The sequence below is a fragment of the Oncorhynchus clarkii genome, chromosome 22, assembly GCF_045791955.1.
Source record: "Oncorhynchus clarkii lewisi isolate Uvic-CL-2024 chromosome 22, UVic_Ocla_1.0, whole genome shotgun sequence".
NCBI classification, from domain to species: domain Eukaryota; kingdom Metazoa; phylum Chordata; class Actinopteri; order Salmoniformes; family Salmonidae; genus Oncorhynchus; species Oncorhynchus clarkii.
In genome coordinates, this window is record NC_092168.1 from 5,179,530 (window position 1) to 5,194,289 (window position 14,760).

The 14,760-nt window shown below is 43.4% G+C and overlaps 1 protein-coding gene across 5 annotated transcripts in view; it reads right to left on the minus strand.

Moving 5' to 3' along the window:
• Positions 1 to 659: 659 nt before the first annotated feature.
• The window catches only part of LOC139380224 (poly(rC)-binding protein 3), a 167,972-nt gene continuing 153,871 nt past the window's right edge, over positions 660 to 14,760 (minus strand). For 4 of the 5 annotated variants that reach the window (XM_071122756.1, XM_071122754.1, XM_071122757.1 and 1 more), the window contains 3 exons: positions 3,835 to 3,887; positions 3,286 to 3,455; positions 660 to 1,928 (listed from right to left, as the gene is read on the minus strand). In XM_071122756.1, coding sequence (XP_070978857.1) covers positions 1,874 to 1,928; positions 3,286 to 3,455; positions 3,835 to 3,887 — 278 coding nt within the window. In that variant the 3' untranslated portion in view covers positions 660 to 1,873. The remainder of the gene's footprint in view (positions 1,929 to 3,285; positions 3,456 to 3,834; positions 3,888 to 14,760) is intronic. The other variant, XM_071122759.1, reaches the window with a different exon arrangement.

Genomic DNA, 14,760 nt, shown 5'->3' on the forward strand with positions numbered 1-14,760 from the left:
ATTGACTTCGTCCATCCTAGCTCGGTTAATTGATGTCTTAATCGAAATTACGGATTGCCTCTTATCCGCTCGTCATTCTGTTATGCCATAGATTGTACATCTCAATTGTCAGTAGAAACCACATTTGTTTAAGCAAGTCAGCCATATCAGAGATGTTTTTTTAAGGAGTAAATGAGGCTGAATGAACTGTTTCGCTGCCAGACAAGGCTCCGCTGATAGCCAGGTGTAGTGTTGGTAAGGATTCACTCCATGGTGCTGAAAAGAAAGCTCTGCTGTTGAGACAGCTTTATGTAGGCCCTGACAGGTTAGGAGCACAGTTTGTCACCCTATAGTGCAAGTAATGTATTGTTTAGTGTAGTGGGTGTTGTGTAGTGGGTTTGCTGACATGCATCTAAATAAAAATTGTAGTTTGCCTCAGCAAGATTTACTGTGCACATATCACCCAAAACTTTGCCATGTAATTATTTATGCAAAATATATTCAGATATTATTCCAATGTATGCATTTTTAGAGGCAAATACTCTGATGTGAATTCTTGGCTCAGTTCACTGTCCTAGCCTATTTCAATAGTACACTTATTAGCCTACTATTAAAGCATTGTGAATTACCTTGGTCCTAGACCCATGTTAGCAAATCAAAACATTAAAAACAAACACGTGTTTTAATTTGGGACAGTTTATTTTCTTTTTGGGGAGTTTGAAATTGCACTTCGGGACAATTCTGGGATGTTTAGTCTCTCTCGAACCCTGCATATATCATGAGCACGCATAAAACACGATAGCTGTGTTTTAAAATTATTAAATAAACTGAATTTACAGTAAAGCACATGATAATGCCAAAAAATAAAGTGTCCTTTGAATAGTCGGTTGAGGGCAGGTGAGGAGAATCATGTTAACAGTGTGGGTATCATGTTTACTTTACATATAATAAATTAGTTAGGATCACTTAAAGGCGCAGGACACATAAATACAGAGAACAAAAATAAACGTGCAATGCCATTGGCACATGGGTCGTGTGATGCAGTGAAGAATGATGGGTAGAAATTAGTGTTCACATTCCAGTGACCTCAGACGTCAGCCTAGAATAGTTAAGGAAGAGGGGAGAAGGGAAGGGTGAAGGAAAAAGTGAGAAAAAAAACTATTCTGAGATTGGACACTTTCACACAACAGTGAAACTGCAGCATTTCGGCTATTAGGTTTCCATGTTACATTTACTATTGTATATTGGTCATGCATATGGATTTTATGATGCACTTTGATAAAAACCAATCCAATCTAATTCTGGATTTTCCCTAATTGAAAAACCTGCACCTAAATCTCTTGAACTACAAATAGTGTGTTCAAACGTAGTCCTCTATCACAATGGAAGTTGTTGACTCAATTAATTGAAGTCTCCCTGCAAAAAGGAGAACCTCCAAAACCTCCTTACTATTTACATAAAAAGTACTTCCTTTTCATTCCAAATTTGACGCAACAATATCTCTTCACAAACGCATCACATCACTCAAGACTCATGGCCAATAGCATTGCTCAGTAGCAATCTGAATAGCAATATTTTTTTGTTTTCCAATTTTTATCCATTTTTAATTGCCTGACAATTAACTACAGAAAAATAATGTAACAATTATCCTAAGCATTCGGCATGCTGAAACACTATACGTAACTCTTTACATTACATGAACAGAATTCAAGTCAAATTTTTTCACTTTGCTTTACAAATAGCCTCTTTAGCCTATTCAAAGCTGCTAAAGCTTAATTAAGTGTCAAGTGCTAAAGGAATCAGGTAGCCATTAAGTTCTGTGGGAGTATACATGGGGTTATTGGGGAGACAGTTGCTGCTGTTAGCTTCTTGATAGTGGAACCAGATTTGGGCCTCAGGATGTTGTCATGGATGACGGGTCATTCCACATGGCAGCCACGTCCCTGAACCTGTCAGTGGAATTGTGGGAAAGCAATAGCCATTAGTCTCTTTCCAACCGCTTCTCTGCAAACCAAACCCTAAAAGAAAGAAGTCACATAAAACAAAGCCCCCATGTTGTAAATTGTGTGTATCAGTAAAGATTGAAGCATATGGATTGGGACTGTACCCCTGACACTGGCTCATTTCAAAGTTGTGTTCATTAGGTGCTAAGGGAAGAAAACTGACTAAAACAGGGACAGACTACCTGGCCTTTGTTCTCCGTGCTCTCATGACCATGACCCAACTTTGAAGATAAGTTATATGAACATTTCTGAAACTTTATGGGAAAAAGCTTTAATGTTGTTTTGTGATAATGAAAGAGTGGTTTTAGAGGACAGTGAGAAGAAGGAGAGAGGTGAGAGCATAAGGGAACTTTAAAATACAAATTTGATCTCCAATATTGTATAATACACTGCTCAGCTCCTGGCTATACTGCCTCTGGCAAATACAGGAGTAGATGCTACCAACAACCACCAGGGTCAGATTCCCTTCTATTTAAAAGGTTAATGGACTTTGTGCTAGGACAAAGTCTCGGTCCCAAATGGCACCCTATTCCCTAAATATATAGGAAGTAGACTGCCATTTGGGACGCACCCGGCTGAATCCTCTGTAATAGCCTACTTGATTTATCAATAAATAAAGAGCTTGATACAGAAAAGGAAACCTAGTCAGTTGTACAGCTGAATGCCTTCAACTGAAATGTGTCTTCTGCATTTAACTCCTCTGAATCAGAGAGGTGCAGGGGGCTGCCATAATCAACATCCACAGCGCCCAGGAAACAGTGGGTTAACTGGCTTGCTCAGGGGCAGAACTACATATTTTTACTTTGTCAGCTCAGGGATTCGATCCAGTAACCTTTCGGTTACTGGCCCAATGCCCTAACCACTAGGTTATGTGTTACATGTTACCTGTGTTGAGGTGAATGTGTTTTCTACTGTGCTCAGTCAAAAGCCAGAGCAGTGACACTTAACCTAAAGCAGCCTGCCATGAAAGATCAATCATAATATTTATATAATCCTCGTCAATAATGACACAACATTTTCAAAATGTAATCAATTACTGACTAATCTCAATAAAACATGTCATTGGGTTAGGTCTGTTGCCACCTAACTGCCATCACACGTTATGACTCATATTGATGCCAGAAATAGCCGTGGAGGCATTTGACAGAAGGCTTCTTTGCACAAAGGGACTCCTCCACAGACAACCATTTCCCACGGAAATGTACTGGAGGTCACTGATTCGGCCTCATGCTAACAATGCATACTACTTGCATTAGCATTATTAGTGTAGGCGCTCTGATGTTGGCGGTGGGTAAGAGGTTACCTTGCATTGATGAGGTACTGGGCAAGGCTGATGTTGGCGGGGGTTCCTGTGATAGTGATCTGGCGCTCTGACGAGCCCTCCATGGCATTAGCGATTTTGATCTGCGCCCCAGACATCTGGCGGATCTCGTTGATTTTGGTTCCCTGGCGCCCGATTATGCAGCCTATTAGCTGGGAAGAAATGGCAGCGGTTCTTAACAGGGAAACCTGGAACAGAAGCCTTGGGCTGGCTTTCATTGATTTGTGCTTTAAAAAGCTCAATCGTGAAAGCAGTGACATCATTGGCTCATTGCAGGGTCAGTTCCATTGAAACCCAGTAACTACAATTAATTAATTTAAAGTAATTTGAGAAATGTTTCATTTTTCATGAGGTATTTTTCATGTCATTGAAAGTTGATGGTGTTACAAGGCAGCATTTTTAAGTCTGTGTATGTCTGTGTTAACTAATATTTGTCTTCACAGTAAAAGTTATCTTGTGGGGAAGAGTTAAAATGAGTTGACCCTGATACCGGTTCATTAGTTGTTTATCCTACTGTTGTCCTTTACTCACATCATTTGGAATTGTGAGTTCATGAGTACTGGCCGGGGGGCTGGAATCCAAACCTGTGTTGGGGAACAGGGAAGGAGAGAGCATGGCATAAATAGCATTTTTTTAACATGAGAGTCGTGCCCTTGGGGTGAGATCCAACATAATAGAGATCCCATTGAGTGGGATCCAAATTTATTGCCACCCTTGATAGAGATGAGCAAAAAAGACTGTATAAAATAAATAATACAATACTGAGCTATATTGTATGCTCAAATAACAGGAATGTTTTTTTTATTTTATACTAATACAATTGCTCTGAGAAAAATATTTTGTTTAAAGCCCCTATGCTGTCTTCTTAATTGAAATGTTTAAATCATCACTTTGTTCACTTATTATTATTTATTTTTATAACTTGTTATAATTTATTTCCCTGGGCCTCCTTTAGCCACTGAAATGCTCAGTCAGACTGTGTGGGCATGGGGATACAAATTTGAATATATGCTACAACACTTCTGGGAAGGCTTTCGACTAGATGTTGAAAATGTTGAAACATTGCTGCAATCTTGCTTCCATTCAGCCACCAGAGCATTAGTGAGGTCTGGCACTGATGTTGGGTGATTAGACCTGGCTCGGTGTTCCAATTCATGGCAAACGTATTTCATGGGGTTCAGATCAGGGCTCTTTGGAGGCCAGTCAAGTTCTTCCACACCGATCTTGACAAACCATTTCTGTACAGACCTCACTTTGTGCACGAGGGCTGAAACAGGAAAAGGCCTTCCCCAAGCTGTTGCCATAAAGTTGGAAGCACAGAATCGTTTAGAATGTCATTGTATGCTGTGGCATTACAATGTCTCTGCCATAGAACTGAAGGGCCAAGCCCGAACCATGAAAAACAGCTCCCGACTATTTTTCCTCCTACACCAAACTTTACAGTTGGTACCATGCATTGCGGCAGGTAGCGTTCTCCCGGAATCCACCAAACCCAAATTCGTCCGTTGGACTACCAGATGAAGAAGCATGATTCATCACTCCAGAGAATGAGTTTCCACTGCTCCTGAGTCCAATGGCGGCAAGCTTTACACCACACCAGCCAAAGTCTTGGCATTGCACATTGTGATATTAGGTCTGTGTTCCGCTTCTCGGTCATGGAAACCCATTTCATGAAGCTCCCGTCAAACAGTTCTTGTGCTGCCATTGTTTCCAGAGAAGTTTGGAACTCGGTAGTGAGTGTTGCAATCGAGTACAGGTGATTGTTATGTGCTATGCGCTTCAACACTCGCTAGTCCTGTTCTGTGTGCTTGTATTTGTATTTATTAAGGATCCACATTAGCTAGAGTACAAACCCCCAAACATTAGAGTACAAACCCCTGAGCGGCCCCAGTGTTGAGGATCAATGTCTGGATCCTGCAGACATTTTGTTGCCTATCCTTACCACATGGGGGTGGCCCGTCAGAAAGTCCAGGATCCAGTTGTAGAGGGAGGTGTTCTGTCCCAGGGTCCTTAGCTTAGTGAGGAGCTTCGTGGGCACTATGGTGTTGAACGCTGAGCTGTAGTCAAAGAACAGCATTCTCACATAGGTGTTCCTTTTGTCCAGGTAGGAAAGGGTAGTGTGGAGTGCGATTGAGGTTGCATCATCTGTGGATCTGTTGGGGCATTATGCAAATTGGAGCGGGTCTACGGTATCCGGGAGGATTCTGTTTATGTGAGCCATGACCAGCGTTTCAAAGCACTTCATGGCTACAGACGTGATAGCTACGGGACGGTAATCATTTAGGCAGGTTATATTCGCTTCCTTGGGAACAGGGACTATGGTGGTCTGCTTGAAACATGTCGGTATTACAGACTCGGAGAGGTTGAAAATGCCAGTGAAGACAGTTGTCAGTTGGTCGGCGCATGCTTTGAGAACACATCCTGGTAATCCGTCTGACCCCACGGCTTTGTGAATAGTGACCTGTTTAAAGGTCTTGCTCACATCGGCTACCGAGAGCGTTAGATACATACAAAGCTCTCCCTCGCACTCCATTTGGCAAATCTGACCATAATTCTATCCTCCTGATTCCTGCTTACAAGCAAAAACTTAAACAGTAAAATTAAAGCAGGAAACACCAGACACTTTAAACATTAAAAAAGTGGTCAGATGATGAAGATGCTAAGCTACAGGACTGTTTTGCTAGCACAGACTGGAACATGTTCCGGGATTCCTCCAATGGCAATGAGGCATTGAGGAGTACACCACATCTGTCATTGGCTTCATCAATAGCTGCATCGATGACGTTCTCCCCACAGTGACCGTACGTACATACCCCAACCAGAAACCATGGATTACAGGCAGCATCCGCACTGAGCTAAAGGCTAGAGCTGCCGCTTTCAAGGAGCGGGACTCTAACCCGGAAGCTTATAAGAAATACCGCTATGCCCTCCGACGAACCATCAAACAGGCAAAGCATCAATACAGGACTAAGATCGAGTCGAACACCTGCACTGACGCTCGTCGGATGTGGCAGAGCCTGCAAACCATTACAGACTACAAAAGGAAGCACAGCCAGGAGCTGCCCAGTGACACGAGCCTACCGACAAGCTAAACTACTTCCATGCTGGTTTCGAGGCAAATAACACTGAAACATGCTGAAACACTGAAACATGCTAACACCGTAAGACTGTGTGATCATACTCCTCGCAGCCGATGTGAGTAAGAACTTTAAACAGGTCAACATTCTAGCCGCAGGGCCAGACGCATTACCAGGATGTGTACTGCGAGCATGCGCTGACAAACTAGCAAGTGTCTTCACTGACATTTTCAACCTCTCCCTGACTGAGTCTGTAATACCAACATGTTTCAAGCAGACCACCATAGTGTCTGTGCCCAAGAACACTAAGGTAACGGGCCTAAATGACTACCGACCCGTAGCACTCACGTCTGCAGCCATGAAGTGCTTTGAATGGCTGGTCATGGCTCACATCAACACCATCATCCCAGAAACCCTAGACCAATTCCAGTTTGCACACCGCCCCAACAGATCCACAGATGATGCAGTCTCTATTGCACTCCACACTGCCCTTTCCAACCGGGAAAAAAAGAGCACCTGAAAGCATGTGAGAATGCTGTTCATTGACTACAGCTCAGCGTTCAACACCATAGTGCCCTCAAAACTCATCAATAAGCTTTGGACCCTGGGACTAAACACCTCCCTCTGCAACTGACTTCCTGACGCGCCGCCCCAGGTGGTAAGGGTAGGTAACAACACAACCGCCACGCCAATCCTCAACACAGGTGCCCCACAAGGGTGCATGCTCAGCCCCCTCCTATACTCCCTGTTCACTCATGACTGCATGGCCAGGCACGACTCCAGCACCATCATTAAATTTGCTGATGACTTAACAGTGGTAGGCCTGATCACCGACAACAACGAGACAGCCTATATGGAAGAAGTCATAGACCTGGCCATGTGGTGCCAGGACAACAACCTCTCCCTCAACGTGATCAAGACAAAGGATATGATTGTGGACTACAGGAAAAAGAGGACCAAGCATGCCCCCATTCTCATCAACGGGGCTACAGTGGAGCAGTTGGAAGGCTTCAAGTTCCTTGGTGTTCACATCACCAACAAGCCAACATGGTCCAAGCACACCATGACAGTTGAGAAGTGGGCACGACAAAACATATTCCTTCTCAGGAGACTGAAAAGAGGGTAGTACGAATGGCCCAGTATATCACTGGGGCCAGGCTTCCTGCCATCCAGGACCTCTATACCAGGTGGTGTCAGAGGAAGGCCCTAAAAATTGTCAAAGACTCCAGCCACCCTAGTCATATACTGTTATCTCTGCTACCACACGACAAGCGGTGCCGGATAACCAAGTCTAAGTCCAAGAGGCTTCTAAACAGCTTCTACCCCCAAGCCATAAGACTCCTGAACATCTAGTCAAATGGCTACCCAGACTATTCACATTGCCCTCCCCTCTCCACATCACTGCCACTATCTGTTGTCATCTATGCATAGTCACTTTAATTAACTCTACTTACATGCACATACTACCTCAACAATCCGGTGCACCCACACATTGACTCTGTACCTACACCCCACTGTATATATTCTTTTTTTTACTGCTCCTCGTTAATTATTTACTTTTATCTCATATTCTTCTTCATATTTTTTTAAATGCACTGTCGGTTAGGGGCATTTCACTGTAACCTGTTGTTTTCGGCGCATGTGATTAATACAATTTTATTTTATTTGATCTGACCACTTCCGTATAGAGCGAGTCACTGGTACTTCCTACTTTAGATTTTGCTTGTATGCAGGAATCAGGAGGATATAATTATGGTCAGATTTGCCAAATGGAGGGCGGGGGAGAGCTTTGTATGCATCTCTGTTTGTGGAGAAAAGGAGGTCGAGAGTTATTTTCCCTCTGGTTGCACATTTGATAAATCAAATCAAATCAAATGTATTTATATAGCCCTTTGTACATCAGCTGATATCTCAAAGTGCTGTACAGAAACCCAGCCTAAAACCCCAAACAGCAAGCAATGCAGGTGTTGAAGCACGTTGGCTAGGAAAAACTCCTAAGAAAGGCCAAAACCTAGAAAGAAACCTTGAGAGGAACCAGGCTATGAGGGGTGGCCAGTCCTGTTCTGGCTGTGCCGGGTGGAGATTATAACAGAACATGGCCAAGATGTTCAAATGTTCATAAATGACCAGCATGGTCAAATTATAGGTCTGGGACAGGTAGCACAGATCAGATCAGGATTCCATAGCCGCAGGCAGAACAGTTGAAACTTTAGCAGCAGCACGCCCAGGTGGACTGGGGACAGCAAGGAGTCATCATGCCAGGTAGTCCTGAGGCATGGTCCTAGGGCTCAGGTCCTCCGAGAGGGAGAGAGAAAGAAAGAGAGAAAGAGAGAATTAGAGAGAGCATACTTAAATTCACACAGGACATAAGTCAGGAGAAGTACTCCAGATATAACAAACTGACAATCGCCCCCGACACATAAACTACTGCAGCATAAATACTGGAGGCTGAGACAGGAGGGGTCAGGAGACACTGTGGCCCCATCCGATAATACCCCCGGACAGGGCCAAACAGGAAGGATATAACTCCACCCACTTTGCCAAAGCACAGCCCCCACACCACTAGAGGGATATCTTCAACCACCAACTTACCACCCTGAGACAAGGCCGAGTATAGCCCACAAAGATCTCCGCCACGGCACAACCGAAGGGGGGGCGCCAACCCAGACAGGAAGATCACATCAGTGACTCAACCCACTCAAGTGACTCACCCCTCCTAGGGACGGCATGAAAGAGCACCAGTAAGCCAGTAACTCAGCCCCTGTAATAGGGTTAGAGGCAGAGAATCCCAGTGGAAAGAGGGGAACTGGCCAGGCAGAGACACCAAGGGCGGTTCATTGCTCCAGAGCCTTTCCATTCACCTTCACACTTCTGGGCCAGACTACACTCAATCATAGGACCCATTGAAGAGATGAGTCTTCAGTAAAGTCTTAAAAATTGAGACCGAGTTTGCGTCTCTCACATGGGTAGGCAGACCATTCCATAAAAATGGAGCTCTATAGGAGAAAGCCCTGCCTCCAGCTGTTTGCTTAGAAATTCTAGGGACAATTAGGAGGCCTGCGTCTTGTGACCGTAGCGTACGTGTAGGTATGTGTGGCAAGACCAAATCAGAGAGAAAGGTAGGAGCAAGCCCATGAAATGCTTTGTAGGTTAGCAGTAAAACCTTGAAATCAGTCCTTGCCTTGACAGGAAGCCAGTGAAGGGAGGCTAGCACTGGAGTAATATGATAAATAACTTGGTTCTAGTAAGGATTCTAGCATTGCAGTAGTCTAACCTAGAAGTAACAAAAGCATGGATGAATGCAGAAAAGCATCAGTTTTGGACAGAAAGTTTCTGATTTTTGCAATGTTACGTAACTGGAAAAAAGCTGTCCTTGTCTTGATATGTTCGTCAAAAGAGAGATCAGGGTCCAGAGTAACGCCGAGGTCCTTCACAGTTTTATTTGAGACGACTGTACAACCATTAAGATTAATTGTCAGATTCAACAGAAGATCTCTTTGTTTCTTGGAACCTAGAACAAGCATCTCTGTTTTGTCCGAGTTTAAAAGTATAACATTTGGAGCCATTCACTTCCTTATGTCTGAAACACAGACTTCTAGCCAGAGCAATTTTGGGGCTTCACCATGTTTCATTGAAATGTACAGCTGTGTGTCATCCGCATAGCAGTGAAAGTTAACATTATGTTTTCGAATGACATCCCCAAGAGGTAAAATATATAGTGAAAAAAATAGTGGTCCTAAAATGGAACCTTGAGGACCACCGAAATTTACAGTTGATTTGTGAAAGGACAAACCATTCACAGAGACAAACTGATATCTTTCCGACAGATAATATCTAAACCACGCCAGAACTTGTCCGTGTAGACCAATTTGGGTTTCCAATCTCTACAAAAGAATGTGGAGATTGATGGTATCAAAAGCAGCACTAAGGTCTAGGAGCACGAGGACAAATGCGGTCTGATGCCATTAAACGGTTATTTACCACCTTCACAAGTGTAGTCTCAGTGCTATGATGGGGTCTAAAACCAGACTGAAGCACTTCGTATACATTGTTTGTCTCCAGGAAGGCAGTGAGTTGCTGTGCAACAGCCTTTTCTAAAATGTTTGAGAGGAATGGAAGATTCGATGTAGGCCGATAGTTTTTTATATTTTCTGGGTCAAGGTTTGGCTTTTTCAAGAGAGGATTTATTACTGCCACTTGTAGTGAGTTTGGTACACATCTGGTGGATAGAGAGCCGTTTATTATGTTCAACATAGGAGGGCCAAGCACAGGAAGCAGCTCTTTCAGTAGTTTACTTGGAATAGGGTCCAGTATGCAGCTTGAAGGTTTAGAGGCCAGGATTATTTTCATCATTGTGTCAAGAGATATAGTACTAAAACACTTGAGTGTCTCTCTTGATCCTAGGTCCTGGCAGAGTTGTGCAGACTCAGGCCAACTGAGCTTTGAAGGAATACGCAGATTTAAAGAGGAGTCCGTAATTTGCTTTCTAATAATCATGATCTTTTCCTCAAAGAAGTTAATGAATTTATTACTGCTGAAGTGAAAGCCATCCTCACTTGGAGAAGGCTGCTTTTTAGTTAGTTTTGCGACAGTATCAAAAATACATTTCGGATTGTTCTTATTTTCCTCAATTAAGTTGGAAAAATAGGATGATCGAGCAGCAGTAAGGGATCTTCGATACTGCACGGTACTGTCTTTCCAAGCTAGTCGGAAGACTTCCAGTTTGGTGTGGCGCCAAACTAGTTAAAATGAGTTCCTCAGTTAGGTGGTAAACTGATTTTTGCCCTCTGACATCCTTGGGTAGGCAGTCTGGAAGGGCATCAAGGAATCTTTGTGTTGTCTGTGAATTTATAGGGTGACTTTTGATGCTCCTTGGTTGGGGTCTGAGCAGATTATTTGTTGCAATTACAAATGTAATAAAATGGTGGTCCGATAGTCCAGGAGTATGAGGAAAAACATTAAGATCCACAACATTTATTCCATGGGACAAAACTAGGTCCAGAGTATGACTGTGACAGTGAGTAGGTCCAGAGACATGTTGGACAAAACCCACTGAGCCGTTGATGGTTCCGAAAAACTTTTGGAGTGGGTCTGTGGACTTTTCCATGTGAATATTAAAGTCACCAAAAATTAGAATGTTATCTGCTATGACTACAAGGTCCGATAGGAATTCAGGGAACGCAATGAGGAATGCTGTATATGGCCCAGGAGGCCTGTAAACAGTAGCTATAAAGAGTGATTGAGTAGGCTGCATAGATTTCATGACTAGAAGCTCAAAAGACGAAAACATTTTTTTATTTTTTTTTAATTGAAATTTGCTATCGTTAATGTTAGCAACACCTCCGCATTTGCGGGATGCATGGGGGATATGGTCACTAGTGTAACCAGGAGGTGAGGTTTCATTTAACACAGTAAATTCATCAGGCTTAAGCCATGTTTCAGTCAGGCCAATCACATCAAGATTATGATCAGTGATTAGTTCATTGACTATAATTGCCTTTGAAGTAAGGGATCAAACATTACGTAGCCCTATTTTAAGATGTAAGGTATCACGATCTCTTTCAATAATGACAGGAATGGAGGAGGTCTTTATCCTAATGAGATTGCTAAGGCGAACACCGCCATGTTCAGTTTTGCCCAACCCAGGTCGAGGCACATACACGTTCTCAATGGGGATAGCTGAGCTGACTACACTGACTGTGCTAGTGGCAGACTCCAATAAGCTGGCAGGCTGGCTAACTGCACCATATTTCATTGTGGAGCTAGAGGAGTTAGAGCCCTGTCTATGTTGGAAGATAAGATGAGAGCACCCCTCCAGCTATGATGGAGTCCGTCACTCCTCAGCAGGCCAGGCTTGGTCCTGTTTGTGGGTGAGTCCCAGAAAGAAGGCCAATTATCTACAAATTCTATCTTTGGGGGGGGGGGGATTGAGTTGTGAGACTGCTGTAGAGCTCATCACTCCCCCTAACTGGGAGGGGGCCAGAGACAATTACTCGATGCCGACACAGCTTTCTAGCTGATTTACACGCTGAAGCTATGTTGCACTTGGTGACCTCTGACTGTTTCATCCTAACATCGTTGGTGCCGACGTGGATAACAATATCTCTATACTCTCTACACTCGCCAGTTTAAGCTTTAGCCAGCACCGTCTTCAGATTAGCCTTAACGTCGGTAGCCCTGCCCCCTGGTAAACAGTGTATGATCGCTGGATGATTCGTTTTAAGTCTAATACTGCAGTATTGGAGTCGCCAATGACTAGGGTTTTCAATTTGTCAGAGCTAATGGTGGGAAGCTTCAGCGTCTCAGACCCCGTGACGGGAGAAGTAGAGACAAAAAAGGCTCGGCCTCAGACTCCGACTCGCTGCTTAATGGGGAAAACCGGTTGAAATGTTCTATCGGTTGAATCAGCGACACCGGTTGAGCATTCCTACAGCATTTCCCTCCAGAAACCATGAGAAAGTTGTCAGGCTGCGAGGGGATTTATACTAACGTTACTATCTGTACTTACTGGTGGCACAGACGCTGTTTCATCCTTTCCTACACTGAAATTACCCTTGCCTAACGATTGCGTCTGAAGCTGGTCTTGCAACACAGCTATCTTCGCCGTAAGGCGATCGTTCTCCTGTATATTATGAGTACAGCTACTGCAATTAGAAGGCATCATGTTAATTCTACTACTTAGCTTCGGCTGTTGGAGGTCCTGACGAACCACGTCCAGATAAAGCGTCCGGAGTGAAAAAGTTGAATGACAAAAAGTTGACTGAGGGAAAACCAAAAATAGAAACGGTAATTAAAAAGTAAAAAACTTAAAGTTGTCAGGTAGCAAAGTAAGGTTGCCAACAAAATGCACAAAACGCACAGCAAAACATAAACAAGTCTGCAAGTTGTGACCGGAAATGCCGTCAGCAATGCAGCAAAAAGCATACTGGTAGAAATGAGGAAAAATGGATTTAAGTTTGCCTGCATTAATGTCCCTGGCCTTATAGAGCTGGTTGAGTGCAGTCTTAGTGCCAGCATCAATTTGTGGTGGTAAATAGACAGCTACGAATAATACAGTTGACAACTCTCTTGGTAGACAGCTTGGTCTACAGTTTACCATAAAATACTCAACCTCAGGTGAACAATACCTCGAGACTTCTTTAATATTAAACATCGCACACCAGCTGTTATTGACAAATAGACACACACACCCATCCCTCGTCTTACCAGACGCAGCTTCTCTGTTCAGCCGGTGCATGGAAAATCCCGCCAGCTCTATTTCGTCGTTCAGCCACGACTCGGTGAAACATAAGATATTACAGTTTTTGTTGTCCCGTTGGCAGGATAATCTTGATTTTCCAATGATTGCACGTTGGCCAATAGAACAGATGACAGTGGGAGTTTACTCACTTGCACAAATTCTCAGAAGGCAGCCCGAATGACAAAGATTTGGGCCTGTTCCCGGAAAAACAGTATATTCTTCTCGTTAGACTCATTAAAGTAAAAAGCTTCTTCCAGTTCGAGGTGAGTCATCGCTGTTCTGATGTCGAGAAGTTATTTTTGGTCATAAGAGACAGTAGCAGCCACATAATTTACATAATTAGTTAAAAAATAAGTTGCAAACAACAACAAAAAACTAAGAAAATAGCACAGTTGGTTAAGAGCATGTAAAACGTCACCCATCCTCTCCGGCTACTCTTCCCGTGGTCTAGAAACATTAAGGCAGTTATATACAGTTTAGAATATTACATGATATTACATTTCATAACACTTTTCACAACACAAAGTTTGTGCCCTCAGGCCACTACTCTACTACAACATATCTACAATACAAAATCCATGTGTACGTGTGTAGAGTGCGTGTCTTATCACACTCCCTGCTATTCCATAAGGTATATTTTAATCTTTTTTTTATCTGATTCTACTGCTTGCATCAGTTACTTGATGTGCAATAGAGTTCCCTGTAGCCATGGCTCTATGTATTATTGTGCTTCTCACATAGTCTGTTCTTGACTTGGGGATTGTGAAGAGACCTGGCATGTGTTGTGGGGTAATGATGAAGTCAATATCTCCATGCTGCCTTGTTTTTAGCCGATTGTAATTTTCCGAGGTCCCTCTTTGTGGCACCTGACCACCCGAGTGAACAGTAGTCCAGGTGAGACAAACTAGGGCCTGCAGGACCTGTCTTGTTGATAGTGTTGTTAAAAAAGCAGAGCAATGCTGGCTTTACTCAAAGCCAGTGGCATGTTATTAGTAAAGATTGAAAAAAGTTTGGGGCCTAGACAGCTGCCCTGGGGAATTCTACCTGTACCATGTTGGAGAGGCTTCCATTAAAGAACACCCTCTGTCTTCTGTTAGACAGGTAACTCTTTACACACAATATAGCAGGCGGCGTAAAGCC